Consider the following 22375-nt stretch of genomic DNA (forward strand, 5'->3'; position numbering starts at 1 on the left):
TATCTTCTGTGTCTGTGTTAATTGGTTTCCCTTTTCTTTGTTGAAGAGGGTCTGTGCAATCCTTCTGCCTAGTCCGCCATCTTGCCCCGCCTCCTCACCCACAAGCTTTTAAGACCCCAGTCACTACTCACCAAAGTAGGATGTAAAACAATGTTGTTGTGTAGTATGTCATGCCAGCTGACCTTGGCGTACCCTGTGACCATGGCCCTAAGACTGTGGGCCCAGCGACCTTCCCTAAAGGTGTTTTGTGTGGCTAAGACTCTGAGGACCTATTTCCAGTTATTTTTTATTTCAAACAAAACCAGATGATTAAGGTTGACCATAAGTTAATAGTTTTGAGTCGTCTGATTAATAGTTTTGCATGTATTCTGTATTTCAGAGTCTCAGGAGGATTTTTTTTTGCCTCAGTAGCATTTTGGATTAATGAGTTATATATGCTTACTGCATGATCTGAATTGGTGAGTTAAAGGGTATGAAAAATTGGATTTTTAAAACTGAAAAAATGAATTTTACAATGCTTCTGTTTGTTTACCATTTTCCTGTGGAAATTGAATATGCTATCTAGTTTTAATACATTGACCTCAGAAAGAAAGGTTAAACTCTCCTTATGATTTTAACCATTTTACTTGATAGCCAAATAACATTAAAAGCAGATATTAAGAAGTAGTTACAAAGTATATATTCTCAGAGTAGAGGTACTTGTTAAAATTTTTAAGTTATATATTCTTTTTTTTTCTTTTCTATTCTTTTATGCTTAAAACAAAAAAAATTCATTGAGTTTCGTGAGAATAAAGTAGCAAAGCAAAATTTAATAGCATTTAACTTAACGGGTAAATGGAGATCGAATCTTATTTTAAATGGCCTTCTCCAAAAGTCTGTGACTCTTGCTTCTTCTGGAGCCTTTTGCTTACTTGCCTGCAGGATCTTTGTCCCAAAATAAATACTGTGTCTGTTTATATAGCATCCACAATTTGGCAGGGTTTACAGGACTCCTGGATGTTAGCTGGAGAAATCTTTATTTTAAGCTCAACAAGTTCCTTCTCCTTTTTAGATAGTATAGTCACTCCAAAGAAAAGATACCTGTGGTGAAGCTTTGGAATGTGGTTTTCCCCAAGAAAAATGGAAGCATCTTTATAATTAACAGTCTTAGGGCTGTGTTTTAAGTATTGTAATTCCAGCACTTTGTGACAGCTTAGTATATTGAAATATGTAATCTGGTTTACTTAATATGTTTTAAGTACTCTGTAATACTTTAATAATTGAATCATACAGTTTTCAACTAGAAGCCTTAAAATTATTTAGTTCAGAGATACGATTATTGTATTTTTAAAGAAAAGGTTTTATTTTGGTTAATTATTTTTGGTAGGAGCTCTGGTAGCATAGTGCCTAAGGCACTTGACTGCTAACCAGAAGGCTGGCGGTTCAAACCCACCAGCCACTCCTCGGAAGGAAGGTTGGGCAATCCTACTTCCGTAGTGATACTGCCTCGGAAACCCAAGGAGGGGTCGCTATGAGTCGGGCCGACTCGACGGCATATAACAACAACAACAATTATTTTGGTAACGTAGTGCCTAAGGCACTTGACTGCTTACCAGAAGGCTGGCGGTTCAAACCCACCAGCCACTTCTCAGAAGGAAGGTTGGGCAATCTACTTCTGTAGTGATACTGCCTCAGAAACCTGAGGAGGGGTTGCTATGAGTCGGGCCTGACTCGACGGCACACAACAACGGCCGCTTTGTGAATGTATAAGAATTTTTTTTAGTACAACGACTATCCTAATTGATAACTTTTTCCCCTTCCTTTTCTTTGTTGTTTTATTTCCTCTCTGTGTGTGTGTGTTGTTTAATTTTGAAAAACAGAATATAACAAGCACAAACTTTATGACTGAGTAAATAAAAGGCTGTAATGTCACTTTAAGATGAAAGCTCCTAGAAGAAGATAAACTGAATAGAATCTCAAGAGTCAAGTCTGGCTTCAGTTTCCCTGAGAATTTTTAAGAGCTTCTTCTGGGAAAGTCTGTGAGCAGGGTCATGAGTCAGTCGTGGGAAACCTAGGGCTCACACTGGTGTTGAGGTATATGGCAGAGTGTGAACCAGGTGCAGAGTCCTAGAGGAAGTAGGACCAGAGGGAATGGACTGCTTTGTATTCTCTTATTTCCAAGCTCACCATGGCCTGCCTCCTCTTCACAGAACAGGTCAGCACAGATCATCTTTATGAGGGGAAATAAGTGTTCTCACATTTGGACCTCACATTTTCCGGAGGAAAGAAAAAAAGAAGAGGGAACCAGTTTTGCTGGTCTGATGGAGCCTGGTAGAACCACTGAGACTATGGTCCCTAGCTGCCCTTCAGGTCTGGATGTGAACCCACACCTGTGGCTTCCAGCCAAACAAAACATAGGCATAAGAATTGAACATGTACCTGAGGTAGATAACACTCCTTGGAGAGAACAATCACAGGAGAAAGAAGGGCTGTTTATGCACAGGGAGACAGTTCAGGGGGCAGGAGTGCATGGAAGAGGAAACTATTGGGAAGAAGTGGGACGGGAGCTGTTGCATTGTGGTAAATTGTACTCAATGTCATGAGATAATGTGTGTGCGAACTGCGGTATGGAAAGTGAATTTGCTCTGTATATTTTCACCCAAATCACAATTAAAAAAAAAAAAAGAAGAAAACTCTTGCTAACGAAAAAGGTTAGTGGTTGGAACCTACCATAGTGACTTTGCAGAGAAAGATCTGAGATCTGGTGATCTGCTCTGTCAAGATTTACAGCCTAGAAAACCCTACACATGGGATTGCTGAGTCGAAATCAGCTTGACTGCACCTAACATCAGCAGTAGATCTGTGTTTATTGTGCAAGGTACTTGGTGGACTTTTTCAATATAGTAGTCATTACTGATTTCCTTTTGTTTTCTCTGTTCTTGTTCTGAAACCTGTTTGGATTTTGAACCTCCAGGAGCACTCCTTTTCCTTTGTCTTTTTGGACTACCTTCTCAAAGATTCATTCTGCTTTATCTTCAGAGCCTTTCATTGACTCTTAATTTCTAATACGATATATTTAATTTTCTAGCTCTTTTTTTGTTCTACAAATACTCCTTTTTGATAGCACCCTCTTCTTGTTTCCTAGATGCAGTATTTTTTCTTTTTTAAAAAATTTTATTGTGATTTGAGTAAAAGTTTACAGAGCAAATTCATTTTCCACGCAGCAGCTCCCCACCCACTTCCATGGCATAGTTACCTCTTCCCTGTGTCCTTCCCTGCTGTGCACTCCTGTCTCCTGGAGCATATTTACCTAATGTAAATGTTCAACTCATGTGCCTATCTTTTGTTTGCCTGGAAGCCGCAGGAGTGGGTTCAATTCCAGACCTGAAGGGCAGCTAGGGGCCGTAGTCTTAGTGGTTCCATCAAGCTCTATCAGACCAGCAAACTGGTCCTTTTTTTTTTTTAATTATTTTGAGTTTTATTCCATATTGTTCTCGCATTCTATCCATGATCTCCTACATAGATCCCCTTCCTAGTAGTTGACAGTGGCAGTCGGTCACCGTCTACTTCTTTTGGTCTCATAGTCATATAGGCTGAGAATTGCATGGTGTACCTGTCACTTGGACTAATTCTTTCCATGCATCTTCAGTTTTCTTCATTCTTCCTTGCTCTGCATGAGGAGAGACCCATTGTTGCATCTAGATGGCCGCTTGCAAGCTTTTAAGATCCTAGTTGCTGCTTGCCAAAGTAGGATGTGGAACAATGTTTTTGTGTAGTATGTTATGCCAGTTCAGCTTGATGTCCACCCACCACCCTCTGCAGCAGAAATGAGCTGCCCGCCCCCAGGTTCTGACTGTTCTTTGGGTCCTAGTGATTCTCTTAGGAAGAGCATTGGGTGCAGGGCAGTCCTGGTGGCCTATTGCCCCTGAGAAAGGAAGGCCTGTACAGAAGGTTAGACCTCAACAATGACTCCCCTTGGCAGAGCAGTTGCATTGTTCCAGGCACTGTGCCCAATACTTGTCAGGGTGAGGCGGAGACCACCCCTCCTTTGCCCGTGCAAGACGTCCAGAGTATGGGAAATAACACTCGTCACCAGTGGCGAGTTGCTTGCTTGTTAGTGCTGTGCCGTGGGACCATAAGTCAGAGTGATTGTAAGTCAGGTTATGAGGGAAGTCTGGGGATCTTCGCTGGTAGGGACAAGGAAGTGTTTTCAGGGAGGGGACGTATGGACTGAGCCCGCACCACACAGACAGGAGGAATAATTAGTCCTTAGTGCCGGCAGGAGGGGTAGTGAAGTATCCTGTGGGCTCGAACAACTTGCTTCTTCTGGGTAGCTGGCTGTGGCCAAGAAGTGTGACTACAACCTTGTCTCTTGTCAGCTCTATTATATACCTGGAAATTCTTACAGAACATACAGATACACTTGTAGAAGCATTGTCTTCCAACCCTATACATGGTCATGGCACAGTCCTCCCTGCATAGACATACCTAATAGTTCAGTCTGTCCACCCATCTATCCATCCATAGCCATTGTTTACCTTCACTGACAAATGCAGTACAGTATGTGCAGAAGGGTTCATCTATGTTGTCTGTACCTCCCATGCATCTCTCTATGTCTTTCTCAATGCCACCATGTTGATCACTTACATTTGGTACATTGCCCTTCTCTTCACCCAAATCAATACTTGTCTCTACGTAACAGTCTTCCCTTCTCTCCTCTCCTCTCCCCTCCCACAACTGGTAACGAACAAAGAAAATTTCCTTCCATATAGAAACCTTTCTTTGACTTTTTACAATAATGGACTTATATTTGTCCTTCTCTGATTAACTTACTTCACTCAGCATGTCCTCCAAGTTCATCCATGTTATTTTGCCAGTTCTGTTACTCTTGAGGGTTGGATGCAGTATTCTTATCTGAGGTTGTAGCTGATAGATTTTCCCTTCTTACATAGCCCAAAGAGGAGTAAGGTATCAATTAAAGCATAAAAGTCAGACTTTTGGCTTGGCTTTTCATTTAGGAAAAGAAAAGTGCAATGAAAACAAATTTAAAATAATTACGTCAAGAGCACATTAAACCAAACAAAACTCTCTGCAGTTGAGTCGTTCTGACTCACAGCGACTCCCATTGGGTTTCCAAGGCAGTAAATCTTTACAGAAGTAAATCGCCCCATCTTCCTTCCATGAAGCCAGCTGGTGGGTTTGAACCACCAGCCTTCTGGTTAGCAGTCAGATGCCTTAGGCACTGCACCGCCAGAGCTCCTAGAGAGCTCATTAGTGGCATGTTAATAGCTTTTCATGAATTTGCAAAAGAAAGTCTTAATTTATTCCTTACAAAATCTTGAGTTTCGTTACTGAAGCCATTTACTTAATGTGTGTATATATGTGTGCGTGTTCTTGTGTGCCCATTCAGTTTATATAAAATGTGCACATACAGTCTGTATAAGTGTTAAGCATATTCTGCAGTTAACCATGTTATGATTTCTCTATTGAACTGTAAGAAGTAGATTAGCAAATTACGTTAAATCACTAAGAAGCAGATATTTTTACACTTGTATGTAACCCAATTATGATTCAGAGGCAAATGAGATTGAATGACTGTCTGTAGTGATTATCTGGCAAGAGGGTGGCTGACTGTGCATTTATAAACAAGGAGCACCATGTGGCCAAAGGAAGAATGAGTCAGAATTAAGCATCTTCTGAAAAAATCTGTTAGATTACAGAAATGATTATAACTAAAAGGCAGGGTACCTAGTTCTTCAGTGGAATATCTTGTTCTTCTAGATGCCTATGAACCTGTGAACATCCCAGTATGACTGTATATCTAGTTATTCATTGTCTGGGGGGAAAAATGTTTTCTTTCCCTTGCAAAGCAATTACTTTATAAAACATGGTGGAAATTGGTGTGTGTAAACCAATCAATGTTTCTGTGGTATTCTATGTATTTCATATGTTTTATGTACATTGACTTGTCTAATTTTTCCAGCACCTATGAAGGAGGTATGATTTAGCCCTAGTGTATGTGAGGAATCTGAAGCCTAGCATATTTGAGTAATTTGTTTCAGACACACTGATAAAGGTAGAATCTAAACCCAAGTTTTACCTCATTGCACATTTTCTTTCCACTCTTTCACATTTTGCCTTGAGGTTAAGCATAGATAATATTCCCTCTTAAAATAATTGCTTGTTTAATTTAAATATTTTATTTTTTACATTAGAAAATGCAAAATGGCAAAACCCATATTTCTACCACCCAGAATGGGAAACAATGGTGATTCAGTGGTAGAGTTTGCACCTTTCACTTAGGAGACCCAGGTTTGATTCCTGGCCAAGAGCGCCTCCTATGTAGTCAACACCCATCTGTTAGTGGAGGCTTGCATGTTGCTATGATGCTGAACAGGTTTGAATGGATCTTCCTGACTAAGGCAGACTAGGAAGAAAGACCTGGCAATCTATTTCTGAAAATCAGCAAATGAAAACCCTTTGTATCACAGTGGTCTGATCTACCAATCTTGGGTATGGTGCCACGTTGGGTGATATTTTGCTCTGTTGTCTGTGGAGTCATCATGAGTCAGGTGCTGACTGCTGCACAGCTAAGGACAACTACTACCCAGAGTTAATAGCACTTAACATCTTTGTGAATAGCTTTGGTTTGTATGTATACATGATTATATATGCACATGTAAGTATATACCCATAACCAAACCTCTTGTCATGGGGTTGATGCTGACTCCTGACAAGCCATGTGTGTCAAGAATAGAACTGCACTCCATAGAATTTTCAGTGGCTCTGATCTTACAGGAGATTGCCAGACTGTCTTCTGCAGTGCTGCTGGGTGGATTCAAACTGCCAACCTTTTGGCTGGTAGCCAAGTGTAAATTGTTTGCCAGTCTTTCTGTGGACATGTGTTGTCTTTTCCCTAATCTATATAGCTAAGAGTGGAATGGTTACGTAGTTTGACTTCATAAAAAAAACAACTGAATGATTTCCTAGATTGTTAGCTATTTTCCATTCCCAGCAGCAGTGTATGAGGAGTTCCAGTCGTTTCCATTTTTTCATCATCCCAAACAGAAACTCGGTGCCCATTAAGCATTAAGTCCCATTCTTTCCTTCCCCTGTCCCTGGTAACCACTAGTAATTATTGTCTCTATATACTTCGCCTATTGCATATATTTCATATATGTGGGAATATTCAATATTTATCCTTTTGTGTCTGGCTTATTTTACTCAGCATAGTGTTTTCAAGGTTTATCCATGTTATAACATGTATCAGAACTTCATTTCTTCTTATGGCTGAATAATATTTCATTGTATGGATTTACCACATTTAGTTTATCCATTTATCTGTTGATGGACATTTGGGTAATGTGAATTAGGCTGCAGTGAACATTGTGTACAAGTATTTGTTTGAGTCTCTGCTTTTAGTTCTTTTGGGTATGTATCTAGGAGTGCAATTACTGAGTCATATGCTAATTCTGTTTTTAACTTATTGAGGAACTGCCATACTTTTCCACAATGGTTGGACCATTTTACACTCCCATTCACAATGGACAAGTGTTCAATATCTGTACATCCTCATAAGTACGTGTTTTTTTCCTTTTTTAAAACGCAGCAGTCATCCTAGTGGGTATGAAGTGGTATTTCATTGTGTTCTATATTAGTATATTCATGGAGTTGTGCAACGACCACTGTTATCTAATTGCAGAACAATCAGTCTAGAAAGAAACTCATAGTTCCTTCTTCCTCCCAGCCCCCAGCAACCACTCATCTACTTTCTGTCTCTATGGATTTGCCTATTCTGGACATTTCATATAAATGAAATCATAATATGAGGCCTTTTTTGTGGGGGGGGGGGCGTCTTACACTGAGCATAATGTTTTCAAGGTTTCCATGTTGCATCATTTATCAGTACTTCATTCCTTTCATGTTGTTGTTGTTGTTATGTGCCGTCGAGTCAGCCCTGACTCATAGCGACCCCTCCTTGGGTTTCCGAGGCAGTATCACTGCGGAAGTAGGATTGCCCAACCTTCCTTCCGAGGAGTGGCTGGTGGGTTTGAACCGCCAGCCTTCTGGTGAGCAGGCAAGTGTCTTAGCCACTATGCTACCAGAGCTCCCTCATTCCTTTCATAGCCAAATAATATTCTACTGTTTGTACAATCATAAAAACAACCTACTGCCATCCAGTAGATTCCAATTCATAGTGACCCTATAGGAGAGAGTAGAACTGCCCTGTAGGGTTTCCAAGTCTATAAATCATTATGAAGTAGATTGCCTCATCTTCCTCTCTTGGAGCGGTTAGTAGATTTGAACCACGACCTTTTGGTTGCAATACCTTAATCACTTCACCACCGGAGCGCCTACTGTGGAGAATATACCAAAACGGTACATTTTAAAAATTCATTTAATTTATTCATTTATTAGTTAGTGATGAAAATAGTTTTTGTATCACTCTACTTGATATAAATTTCAAGTTACTAAATGTGAAAATAAAGTTATTTCATACATAATCTACATTGAATACAGCATCGGAAGCACTAGTATGTAGAACTTGAGTTCATAAAAATTTGTATTGAACTAACTTTTGCCTGGGAGCTCTGGTAGCATAGTGGCTAAGGCACTTGACTGCTAACCAGAAAGCTGGCGGTTCAAACCCACCAGACACTCCTCGGAAGGAAGGTTGGGCAGTCCTACTTCTGTAGTGATACTGCCTCGGAAACCCAAGGAGGGGTCGCTATGAGTCAGGGCTGACTTGACGGCACATAACAACAACAACAACAACTTTTGCCTTATTTCTAAGAGAATACAAAATGTGAAGCCATAGTCATTTTAAGCTTTTGGTGGCATCTCAAGCATGTTCTTTGATATCTGAGTTTTGGAAAGATGAGTAAACTTTTGTTGTTTTTGTGTGATTAGCTCAAACTGTTTACCCATTTTGTAAGTTAAAAGCTTTATGGAACCTATTTTGCATAAAATATTTGACTGTTTTAGGACAATAGATTTAATCCCTAGGTCATATTCTAATAAATTTTCTTTTCAGTGTTTGAAATAAGCCATCGACATTTTCTGTGAAATGTCTTTGTTTAAATGACATTATTAAATTACATTACAAAATGCCAAACTGTGACGAATTTTCTTTTCTCCAGACTTTGAGGTTTTGGCCTTGATAAATGCATGAAAGCCCCAGACATTTACTTTGAAGATCTATGTAGAAGACTATGTTTATTCAAATGTGAAAATCTAAATAAATCACCAGGATTATCTAAATATTATTTTAAAATATGATTCTAGACACCAGCTTTGATTCAAAACTGTAGCCACTTTCTGAAGCCATTTAGGAATTTCCCAAAACAGATCAGTGGTTTGTTGTAGAGAGCATTGGTAACGCAGAAGTAAGTGGGCTTTTTTTAAACTTTTATTGATTTGAGTGAAGGTTTATAGAGCAATTTCATTTTCTGTACAGCAGTTCATACACATTTCGTCTCATAATATTGACTACAGTTTCCCACTATGTAACAGCTCTCTTTCCACTTCTTCCCATAGTTACCTCTTCCCTGTGTCCTTTGCTCCCATGCAGTCCTGCAACCTCCCAGTAGTCTCCCTGTGCAAACACTGCCCTTCTGTTCTCCTATGATTGATCTCTCCAAGGAGTGTATCTACCTGATGTAAATGTTCATCCCATATGCTGGTCTTTTATTTGGCTGGAAGCCACAGGAATGAGTTCAATTCGAGACCTAAAAGGCAGCTAGGGGCATAGTCTTCGGGGTTTCATCAGGCTCTATCAGACCATGAAGTCTGGTCTTTTTTCCTTTTTTAAATAATTTTTAGTTTTGTTCCACATTGTTCTCCCACTCTATCCAGGATCTCCTACACAAATCCCCCTCTGAGTGGTTGACAGTAGTAGCCGGGCACCATCTAGTTCTTCCTGTCCATAGTCGTATAGCCTGAGGGTCACATGGTCTACCAGTCCCTTGGACTAATTGTTTCCATGCATCTTTGGTTTTCTTCGTTCTTCTTTGCTCTGGACAAGGAGAGACCCATCATTGCATCTAGATGGCCGTTTGCAAGCGATCCCAGTCGCTACTTGCCAGAGGAGGATGTGAAAGAGTTCTTTTGTGTAGCATGTTACGCCAGTTGAGCCCAATATGTACATGGGCTTTTTTAATTTAGTCATTGCTAAAAGGGCAAGGAGGCCACATGTTCTGACCTCCTCTAATCCCACAAGAGGAAGACAGGATTACCAGCAGTAACCCAAGGCCTATTCCTGCCAGGCCAGACGTGCTGCCTCCCTCCAGCCCTTTCTCCAGCCATTCCCCCCAAAGCACCTGCCACCTCTCCTCTGGGTTCGATAATTCACTGCAGTGGCCACACAGAACTCACAGATTATAAGGTTTATTAGGGAAGCACCACAGGCTGCAATTCAGGTTTAGGAAAAATGCTCAGTCTCTCTCCCAGCCCACCGTCCCTCAGCCAGCAGTCTCTCACAGTCTCTTTCTCAGCAGTGCTGGTCCCTCTATGTCTCACTCAGCAATGTGTGTCTCTTGCGTCTCTTTCCCAGCCACACGTGTCTCGGGAGCCCATGTCTCCTTCAGCAGCATGTCTTCCTCCACCAGCAGTCAAGAGAGAGTTCTGCCTCCAGGAGGCCTCCTTTTGAGCCCGGCAGGGTGGTCAAACTAGCCAATCACAGCATCAGAACTCTAAGCACGTGAGAGAGAGTGGGAACCTCCTAGAACATTGTATTGTGCCACGCCCAACAGAAATAACCCAGGTGGATAGCTTCAGCAATCAGGAGCTCCTCAGTTGCTCATAGAAAATCCCACCTTGGAGTTTACAAAGACTTAGGTAGAAAACACTAAGTGATTTACTACACTGCAGTCATTTCATAAGGAAAATATTTTTGACTGTGGAAGTTAATAAATGTGAATAAGCTAAGAGGTTATGGAATCCTCAATTCTAAAAGATATTAAACAATTGATGAAGAACATAAAATCTGATTACAGTGGTATGAAATTGACCTGCCTCTGTTACTAAGAAAAGTTGTCTTCATGATTAGTATGAGAATTTAAAATAATGAGGCATATTTATAGGTGAAATGTTTTACTCCCTATTGCATGTTCCTTCTCCTCCTCCCTCTTAGGGAGAAGTCTAAATCTTGATTAGAAGATACAGTAATTCAGGTTATATTGGTGTGAATATAGGGAGATACTGTTTTTAGGTTTTGTGAGATGTTGATCATGAAGTCGTCAGTCACTCGTCAGACAAGATCGGTGGAGGTTTAAATTCACTGTGTGGAAGGGAATGAGCATTATCAGAACAGAAGGAAATGTGTGGTTAAACGGTTTCAGCTATAACTGTGGCTATTTCCATTGGTCCAAAGGGGAGGAAAAATGGGGAGGAATGAAAAAAATGTTTTCATTCTCTGATAGTAGGAATTGCTTAAATGTGGTTTGTTGGTGCTCTTAATAGGAAAATTGGTTGTGTTTAGAAGTGGGCTGAGTGACAAAGTATGTACAAAGGCGGCATAAATCCTATAGGTTTTTATTTTACAGATGTCCCAATAGTAATTTCCTAGCATGTTTAGTAATTATTGGCAGTTAGTTTCTTTTATTAAACATCTCTAAAACAAGGAAGTCTCAAGATTCTTCGTTGAAGAAACTGCTGAATTGAGTAAAAAAGAGAAAAATAATGCTTCCAGCTTTTTCCTCAAAATGAGAATCTGTCTTGTCAATTTCATGTCATTACAAAGGTAATAGCTATGCTAATTTTTAGCTCACAGAGTACTAGCATTATCCAAAGAAAATGTATTTTGTGTAGGTAAATGAAGAACCTCATTTATAAAGATATATTTGGTAACCTGGAGTTTTGAAGACTCATTGAAGTCCTTTCCTCTGCATTTTTAAAACCTTGTTCAAGGCAGTAAATAATTAAAAAATATATATATCTATGCTTATTTTTATTCAGTAGCCCAATTTAAATGATGTGGTGGTGGTTGTTGTTGTTTGCCGTTGAGTCGACCCCGACTCATAGCGACCCCTCCTTGGGTTTCCGAGGCAGTATCACTACGGAAGTAGGATTGCCCAACCTTCCTTCCGAGGAGTGGCTGGTGGGTTTGAACTGCCAGCCTTCTGGTGAGCAGTCAAGTGCCTTAGGCACTATGCTACCAGAGCTCCTAAATGATGTGGAGAAAATCTAAAATAACAATGTTTTTAAAAAGTAACTGCCCTGGTGGTGTAGTGCATAAGGCATTTGATAGAAATTTGATATAAAAGATAGCAGTGGCTCAAACCCACCTGCCCTCCTCAGAAGGAAGGTTTGGCAATCTACTTCCATAGTGATTCTGCCTCGGAAACCCAAAGAGGGATCACTATGAGTCAGATCTGACTCCATGGCAGTGGGTTGGTTTGGTTTGGTTAGATCTATAGATTGATTGAATTTGTCTGTTGATGAATCTATAGATTCATTGAATTATACATGTAGAAACTGTTGAATAGGTGTATATTTTTCTGTGTATATTCTCAACAACAATAAAATAATAAATAAATTTTTAAAAAGTAAATGTTAGGCTGATACGGTCCTAGGATGGCAAGAGTGCAGATACTGTCATCAGTTTTTCTTAGGTTTCTTTATCTGGATTACAGTCAGATATTCACCTCAGGATGATAGCATTGGCACCTTTCCTTTCCTGGTGTATCCTTAATTGCTCTTCAGAATACTTTATTTTGTGTCAGTATGTGAATTAATTTGGTGGTACAGAATGAAAATGATCTGAACTTGGAAATCAAAGCTAAGGTGACTTTTTCTCTAGGATTATTTATTTACTTTAAAAGGAGTGATGAAGAAATTGACTATTTTTTTGTAGAAGAAAAGTTCATGAAATTATGAAACTGAAGTTTTAAATTCCAAAGCACAAAGATGGAGGAGTTTTCTGATAAAGCTGAAGGATTACAAGATAAAAGATGAGTTTTGTTTCTGCCCTTTTGAAGATCTTTCTAAAACTTTCCAAGATACGTTAAAACCTCAGTGCATAAAGTCTAATGAACATATTTAAACATTTTAATTTGTCAGTGATTTGATTTAGATATTTCTCTAGTATATAGCAGATACAGTTGTTGCATGTGATGTGGGAAGTCTGGCTGATTTTCTTACCCTAAAGTATAGTGTGAAAGAATAAGCATTCCCATCATTAAGAATTCAGAATGCTTTTTGTTGTTGTGCTGTTATTTATTTATTTATTTTTCCATTTTATTGTGATTTGGGTGAAAGTTTACAGGACAAATTCATCTTCCATATAGCAGTTCACATACACTTTGTTTCATGACATTGACTGTAATGTCCCACAATGCAGCAGTTCTCCTCTCCGGATGCTTAATTGTATTTACGTTTTTATTAAATTTTAAGTTAGTTTACAAAAGTATTTAAGAATTTCAGCAGTAAATTGAAATAACTAGATTTTGTGTTAACTTAGCAGTTTCTAGATACATGTTTGATGTGCGACTTTACCACTTCTCCATTATATTTTTAAAGACTGATACAGCTTGAATTAAATTTGATATAAAATACAGCGATGTTTTTGCCTGAAATCTTTACGGAAACTTAAGCATTAATTAACAACATGTCATCTAAAGTGATATGGCAGTAAATGTTATATGTTAAGGTTCTTTGGTTAAAGACAGAAATAAGCTCTAGCTAACTTAAGTTTAAAAAATAAAAAGATAAACAGCATTACTATGATACTGTGAGCTTATAAAACTGAAGTGCAGTGTGAAGAGCTTGCCTGACTGTGGATGGCTCCAAGGATTCAAGTGGGGGGAAGCAGTGTGTGCTTTCTTCAAAGGTGAGTGGATTGCAGTGGTTTCCTATCTTTGTTACCCTTCTGTCCAGATGCAGAAGTCAAAGCAAAGTACCTAACTGTCCCAGCTTCACCTAGATGAACAATAGATACTTCAAGTATCACTTTATTGTTTTTATAGATCTTACAAACTTTTACAGAACTTTCTTTTAAAAATAATCTGAAATAATTATGACCAGAAATAAAATTCTGGTAGGCCACATTAATTTATAGACTGTGATCAGAGGCTATATACTCCAACACATTTGAAAACCTAGAATAAATGGACAGGTTTCTAGAAACACAATACCTATCAAAACTAACACATACTGAGGTAGAAAATTTGAACAAACCCATGACAGAAGAAAAAATTGATCAGGTCATAAAAAAACTACCAACAACAATAAAAAAGCCCAGCCCAGATGGCGTCACTGGTGAATTCTGCCAGATAGTCAGAGAAGAGTAACAGCAGATTCTACTCAAACTATTACAGAATATAGAAAAGTAGAAAATACTCCTGAATTCATTTTTTGAAATGAGCATAACCCTGATACCAAAGCCAGGCAGAAAAAAGAAAACCAAACTCATTGCTGTTAGGTCGATTTTGACTCCTAGCAACCCATCTTGGGTTTCCAAGCCTGTAAATCTTTATGGATGCAGACTGTCTGATCTTTCTTCTGTGGAGCAGCTGGTGGGTTCAAACCACTGACCTTTTGGTTAGCAACCAACCAAATGCCTTAACCACTACACTACCAGAGCTCCATAAGACAAAAAGATACCATTAAAAAAAAATTATAGACCAATATCCCTTATTAACAGAGATGCAAAAATTATCAACACAATCCTAGCCAATAGGATCTAACAACATATCAAAAAAATAATACATCATGACCAACTCGGATTCATACCAGATGTACAAGGATGGTTCAGTGTTAGAAAAAATAAGTCATTGTGACCCACCACATAAAGAAAAGGAAAAGAACTACATGATCGTATCAGTTGACTCAGAAAAAGCATTTGACAAAATCCAGTACCCATTCCTGATAAAAGTGCTGAACAAGATAGGAATAGAAGGGAAATTCCTCAACATAATTAAAAAACAGTGGCTGACATTATTTTCAATGGAGAAAGACTGACAGTAGTCCCTTTACAAACAGGTACCAGACAAGAATGTCCTTTATCACCCCTCCTATTCATTATTGTAGGAGCTCTCATGGTGTAGTGCCTAAGGCATTTGACTGCTGACCACAAGGCTGGCAGATCAAACCTACCAGCCAGTCCTGGAGAGAAAGGTTGGGCAACCTACTTCTGTGGTGATACCGCCTCAGAAACCCAAGGAGGGTTCGCTGTGAGTCAGATTCAACTCGACGGCAGTGAGTTTGTTTTTATTTTTGTTTTATTCAATATTGTACTGGAAGTCCTAGCCAGAGCAGTAAGGCGAGAAAGGGAAATAAAAGGCATCCATATTGGCAAAGAAGATGTTAAACTCTATTTGCAGATGATAATGATCCTATATATAGAAAATCCCAAAGACTGAGCAAGAAAATTACTGGAACTAATTGAAAGTTTTTTAGCAAAGTGGCAAGGTATAAGATCATTATACAAAAAATCAGTCTGATTCCTTTATACTAATGAAAAAAGTTCTGAGAAGAAAATCAGGAAAACAAGACCGTTTACAATAACCACTCAAAAGATAAAATGCTTAGGAATAAATCTAACCAGCGACAACGAAAGAAACCAAGAAAACTACAAAATATGTTGTTGTTGTTGTTGTTGTTAAGTGCCGTCGAGTCGTTTCCGACTCATAGTGACCCCATGCACGGCAGAACGAAACACTGCCCGATCCCGCACCAGCCCCACAATCCCTGTTATACTTGAGCCCATCATCGCAGCCACCATGTCAATCCATCTCCTTGAAGGCCTCCCCCTCTTTCGTCCACCCTCCACCCTACCAAGCATGACATCCTTCTCCAGGGAATGGTCCCTTCTTACAACATGACCAAAATAGGTGAGACGAAGTCTGGCCATTCTTGCTTCCAAGAAACATTCTGGCTGCACTTCCTCCAGGACAGATCTGTTAGGTCTTTTAGCAGTCCATGGTACCTTCAACATTCTTCGCCAGCACCACAACTCAAAAGCATCAACTCTTCTTCGGTCTCCCTTATTCATTGTCCAGTTCTCACATGCATACGTGAGACTATATGCAACTATACAATATACTATACAAAAACTAAAAAAGACCTACATAAATAGAAGAATCTATCACACTCATGGATAGGAATACTTAACATTGTGAAAATGTCAGTACTATCCAAAACAATCTACAGCTATAGTGCAGTCCCAATCCAGATTCCATAATCATTCTTTAAAGAGATGAAAAAACTAACCACCAGCTTTGTATGGACAGGAAAGAGACCCTGGATAAAGACAACATTACTAAAGAAGAACAAAGTAGGAAGCTGATCTCAAAACCTACTACACAGCCATGGTAGATAATAGCCTGGTACAACAACAGACATACAGACCAGTGGAACAGAATTAATCCATCCACCTGTGGACAGTTAATCCAAGACAAAGAACTGAAACTCATTACAGGGAGGAAGAGAGAGTCTCTTTAACAAATGGTGCTGGCAAAACTGGATATCTGTTCGCATAAAAATGAAACAGGAAAAAATTATGGTCAGAGGCTATGGTTTATATACTTTTCTATAATTCTTAATTTTATATATATGTGTGTGTGTGTGTGTGTGTGTGTGTATAATTTCCCCCCCAAAGAAAACCACAGTTTAGTAATTATTACTTAATCCTTTGGTATTTGTGTCTTAGGTGTATTTGAAGGCTCCCATGATTCTGAATGGAGTTTGTGTTATCTGGAAAGGCTGGATTGATCTACAGAGACTGGATGGTATGGGCTGCCTGGAGTTTGATGAAGAGCGAGCCCAGGTAGGATGACTTTAGGCTTTACTGAGCACAGCCCCTTTATTTAGCTCCTGATCTTGCCCTTGTGTGGAGACCTGTTTTACCCAGTCTTTAAGAGTACGTATAGAAAATATCGTGTTAAAAAATACTGAGGAATCTTGAAGATTTTGAGGCCCACATTCTGGTTTTGATTTGGTGGTGGTGGTGGTATGTTTCCTATAGTGGTTCTGAATTTCATGGGCTTCTATATATGCTCAGTGGGGAACCTCAAATTTCAGTAAGTGAATCACTTTCATGTTTGTCTTGATCTTTGAAACATTGGGAGGGGGAAGAAAGACCATAATTCCACATAAAGTGTAGGTACGGGACTTCTGTAATGGGTAAGTAAAGAGCTTGGCAAATGTCCTGTCCTCTAAAAGCAGTGATAAATTAGACAAAATTGTAAAACAATAACCATTTAGGAGTTCTGGGAATGAACCTAAGGGCAGAAATTCAGCACCTTGAAACATTTATTCAAGAAGAGCTATTGAGTCCCAGAACAATAGAACATTTTAGTCCCAAGCTGCTCACATCTCTCCCCCCAGCTCTGTGGCCTTCAAGTTCTATGCCAAGCAGGTGGGGCAAGCCATGAGGATTGGCAGTGCTACTGCCCTATCAGAAAGGGCTAACTTTAGAACAGAACTTAGAAAAATCCATGCTTAGGGATATTTTCTAACAGTCGAGGTTTCAGTGTCAAAAAAAGCAGGGAAAGCTAATGTCACAAGAAGCAACCAAATGGCACACCACCAAGAAATTTAACAGAGAGATCCAGGGAAAGAGACAATGAAAGTGACCGTACTAAGATCCCAGTTAACCCTCATGGTCCAGAGAGCTGTGAAGATAATGCCACCCCACAAAATTGTGAGCAGTTGAATAAGGTCACAGACCTAAAAGGCTATACCTAGCATAGGAGCTCTGGTGACGCAGTGATTAAGGCATTGTACTGCTAACCAAAAGATTGGTGGTTTGAACTCACCAGGTGTTCTATGGGAGAAAATTGTGGCAGTCTGCTTCCATAAAGATTTACAGGCTTGGAAACCCTGTGGGGCAGTTGCACTCTGTCATATAGGGTCGCTATGAGTTGGAATTGACTCAGTGGCACCTGGTTTTTTGGTACCTGGCATGTAGAAATTTCCTAAATGAAGACTCTTGGTTTTCTTACTTCTTGCACTTAAGCATTTTAGGTTTCCACTCAAGGGACCCTAAAGTGTATCTCATGTAATAATGTTTAATTTTACAGAGTGTGAATTTCAACACTTTCTCATGGAGATTTTTGTGCTACAGTGATCACCTTCTTTAGGGAATGAGCCTGACTGGCATCCCCCGTTTTGTGTCCCAGCACCACTTTGTTTCTTTCTGCTAGTCATCATAGAGGCAGAAGTAACACTTCTAAATGCACCAGAAACAATTTTGCAAATTTATATAAGCTCATGGTTAATGTTACTTCAGTAAAGATGTAATATAATTTTGTATATAATTAGAATGATTATATTATTCATTGTATAAACTGAAACATTCTTGATAGTGAAAAGGTGTTAAAATTAAAAATATAACAAGGAGAATACCTATTCATGTACTTTGATAGTTTCTTATGCATATTTGTATCTAGTATTTTTCTGGTATTTCTCTCAAAGATATATAGCTATATTTCTCAATATGATCTTAGTTTAATTTCCCATAGAAGTACCTGCAGTCTTGTTCAGAGTACATGCTGTAGTTAATAAATTTGAAACTGTTGTTATTTCCAGTGGACTCTTCTGTAGCCTAAATAGGAATTTGAAAAAATGCTCCCTAATACATGCTGAGGTACCTGTTGACTTGGAGTAAATGGAGGATATTCACAGCTTTGTTTCTAAATATTAAATTGTGTAAATATTTTAGCTGGAATGTTTTCACAGGTATTTTTGCCTTTGTTCAGAGTACCTGTCTTTGACAGATATTTTTGTAAGACAAGCTCAAATAAGTTGTCTCTATTTATAATTCTTCTATTTTGCCGAATTTAGTTGCCAGAATTATAGCTCCTAAAAAGAAACCAAAGACACGACTTAAGAGAAAGATGTAAAACTACCTTTATTTACAGAAGACAGGTGTATTTAGAAAATCCAGAAGAATCTACAAATAGTAACAAAAATTAACACATGAATTTAACAAGGTCTTTGAATAATACACAAAAATGAGTTGTATTTCTGTATGCCATTATTAGAATTAACAGATTTTCTGTTTGAAGTACTTGATGACACTGATGTAAAACTCTCATCACTTAGTTTGTGAGGTTTTTCTGACTGAAGCCAATATATAAACAGCTTTGCTTTTTGTATGTACACAAGAATGTGTGTCAAATTAACTTAAAAGTCATTTGATTTAAATGAAAAGTTAGATTCTGCAGAGTGATATCTTAAATGTACCATTTGCAGCTGTGTATGTTAAATTATATTGTCTTTGAAGTAGAAGCTGATGCTTCTTCAGCACGTTTATTTCTTTGGGTTTTCATGTGATCAGTGATAGGATTCTTGTTCCCACAGAAAATGGTAAATGTCTATATTTTGTGCAGATTATATATTCATCATTAACTTCCTTGGAAAACACATTTGATTCTTCATTTTGCATTAAACGTGTACTTTGATTTTTAAAACTTAATGTTGCAGAAAGGGTTTGTTGTGAAATAAATGTTATCAACCATAAAATACATATAGTTCTAGTGACCTTATGTACAACAGAGGGGAACCCTGGCCAGTCCTGCACCATCCTCGTAATCGTCATGTTTGAGCCCATTGTTGGCAACCACTGTGTCAGTCCATCTTGTTGAGGGCCTTCCTCTTTTTCCTTGACTCTCTACTTTACTAAGCATGATGTCCTTGTCCGTAATTAAGATTCACTAAATATTTATGAAATAAATGGAAAAGGGGAATGAATGAATGTATAGAATAGAAGAGATATCCTGTCATTGACAAATGTGTCCTAGCTGATACCTAACTAAATAGAAAGCCTTTGTGATTTGGGAACAGCTCCTTTGGCAGATACCTCTGGCTTACATTGTGCATTCTGAGAATAGAGTATGTATGTGTAATGATGTTTAGTCAAATGTGTGTATTTTATAGATCTATAAATACTTGTAAAATACTAGCTAGCACTTACTGAATGCTGTCAGGTAGTGTGCTTAAGCACTTTTTATGTCACTTCATTTAATCCAACAGTCTTATAAGGTAAGTATTACTACTATGCCTATTTTACATGTGAGTTCACTGTGGCTTAGAGAAGTGAAATATTCTGTCATAAGGCTAGTAAGTGCATCATAAGAGTGTGAATTTAGTTACACCTTTCATTTATCATTGAAACCTACAAGTATTAACCCTACTAACTGTGACAAAGATTTATCACATAGAACAAAATAGCTGGTAGTACACAGCCCAAGCGTGATGTGTAGTACCTCAGTTATATTATCAGGAATCCTTGCCTCTCCAGGCATTGCATGAGTGCCAGGAAGGAGGAAAGGTTAAATATCTCCTTAACGACTTTCTTGGAAACACCATTAGGTGATTTACACTTCTGTCTCACTGGCTAGAACTATTACACAGCCACCCCTTGCTGCAGTGACTCTAGGAAGGTGAGTTTTGTTTTGTTTTTATTTTTTAAGTATTTTATCATGATTTTGGAGGAAATTTACATAGCAAATTAGGTTCTTTTGTAATAATTTCTGTATATATTTTTCAGTGACATTTCACGTTTCACAGTGTGTCTGCATTCTCATTATTTCCATTCTGGTTGTTCTGCTTCCTTGTTCTCTTTTACCTTCTCATCTTTGGTCTAGGGTAAATGTGTACCTTTCGGTCTCATTTAGATGATTGTTTATTGGAGCACAGTCCTCAGAGGTGATACGGTATTATGTATTTTATGATACACTCTATCTTTTGGCTGATAGGTGACTTCTGGTAGTTTGAGTTCCAAGTTTAAAGGGTATCCCATGGTGGTTGTCTCAGGGGTTCTTCAAGTCTCTACTGTTCCAGTAAGTCTGGTCTTTTTTAGGAATTTGAATTTTGTTCTTTTTTTTTCCCCCATGCTATCTAGTACTGTCTTTTGTGTGCCTGGTTGGAACAGTCAGTGGTAGCCAGACAGCATCTAGTTCTTCTGGTCTCAGAGTAGATGAGGCCATGTAAGATATCAGTCCTGTAGACTAGTCTTTTCTTTGAGTCTTTGGTTTCCTTTCTCTTTTGTTCCAGATGTATAGAGACAAATAGTTAGATCTCAGATGACTGTTCACAAGCCTTTAAGACCCCAGATGCTTCTTAATGAACTAGGATGTGGAACATTATCTTCATGAGCTGTTACAGCAGATGACTGAGTTGCCCCTGAGATTATAGTCCTAAACCCTCAAACCCAGTAGCCCAGTCATGCATGGTATTTGATTATGTCTAGGAAGTATCCTTAACTGTGCCCCCTCTGTGCTTTAGTTTATATATGAATATACATATAGCACATACAAACATGTATATATATTTCCCTACAGCAACACCTATACATGTGCCCCTGTATATTCATATATGCTTACTTATACATATATAAGTGTACATACCTCCCTTTGTAACCATATACATCCTTTTTGGTTGTTACTACAGATGATGAGTTCTGATGAGATTTTTTTGGTATTGTTGTGATCTTTTACTTTCTTCAAGTGTGTCATTGAAAATCCCAGAATTCAGAAACATGTGACTACAAAGATTGAGAATCCTGTGCTGTAGACATTGAGGGAACTGTTTTAAGTTGGGAGAAGTGTGGTCAATTGTGTTTTAGAAAGAGCATTCTAATGCTTTGTGGTAGATTTAGGAGTGGCAGAATGAAAGGGCTTTGCAGTAATCAAGGTAAGGAGATATCTTAGGGGCATAAACTAGGAAAATGTGTGTAAGAATAAAGAGGAGATTGAAGATTCCAAAATTATTTTAGGAAGTCAAATGGGTAGGAGGACTTGGTGGTTTATTGACTCTCTGGGGGCAAGGAGAGAGAGAGTGTTTAGAAGCTTTTAGTATTTGTTAGTCAATTCTGTTCATCGTCTTTTTTCATATTTCTGGCTTTAATGTCATGATTAGAGACGGCCTTTCTAATCTCCAAATTATAGAAGTATTTTCCAATTTTTCTTGTTTGTCCTTCTGTGGTTTAAATATTGACTTGGTTGGGACTTTATTTTGGTGAATGGAGTGAAGTAACTTTATTTCCCTCTTGTGCTTCAATACTGTTATCTGTGTTAAACATTAAACAGCTTAGTTTGTAAAAACTATCAAATAAAGAACAAGTCAATAGGATAATCATATTTTATCCATGTAATGTGTAAGAAAGGAACCCTGGTGGCTCAGTGGTAAAGCACTCAGCTGCTAAGTGAAAGTCAGCAGTTCAAATCCACGAGTCATTCCATGGAGAAAAGACCTGGTATGTGCTCTTGTAAAGATTTCATCCTAGGAAATCCTAATTCTACTTTATCTAATAGGGTCACTGTGAGTCAGAATTAAGCACACAACATCATCATTGAGGAAAGAAAGGGGAAGAGTATTTTAAATGTTAGAATATAATTGGGTACAGTTACTATTTTTAAGGTGTAATACAAACTCTGAAAATACTGGATGTTTC

General features: G+C 38.5%; 1 protein-coding gene across 1 annotated transcript in view; it reads left to right on the forward strand.

The window, feature by feature from the left end:
* CBFB (core-binding factor subunit beta) overlaps window positions 1-22375 on the forward strand; it is a 60147-nt gene that overhangs the window by 23715 nt on the left and 14057 nt on the right. Inside the window, exon 4 of the mRNA XM_007940233.2 lies at window positions 16628-16744. Within this exon, the coding sequence (XP_007938424.1) occupies window positions 16628-16744 (117 nt within the window). The remainder of the gene's footprint in view (window positions 1-16627; window positions 16745-22375) is intronic.

This window comes from Orycteropus afer, unplaced genomic scaffold (genome assembly GCF_000298275.1).
Source record: "Orycteropus afer afer isolate SDZICR_OR568_19922 unplaced genomic scaffold, OryAfe1.0 scaffold00067, whole genome shotgun sequence".
Lineage (NCBI taxonomy): Eukaryota > Metazoa > Chordata > Mammalia > Tubulidentata > Orycteropodidae > Orycteropus > Orycteropus afer.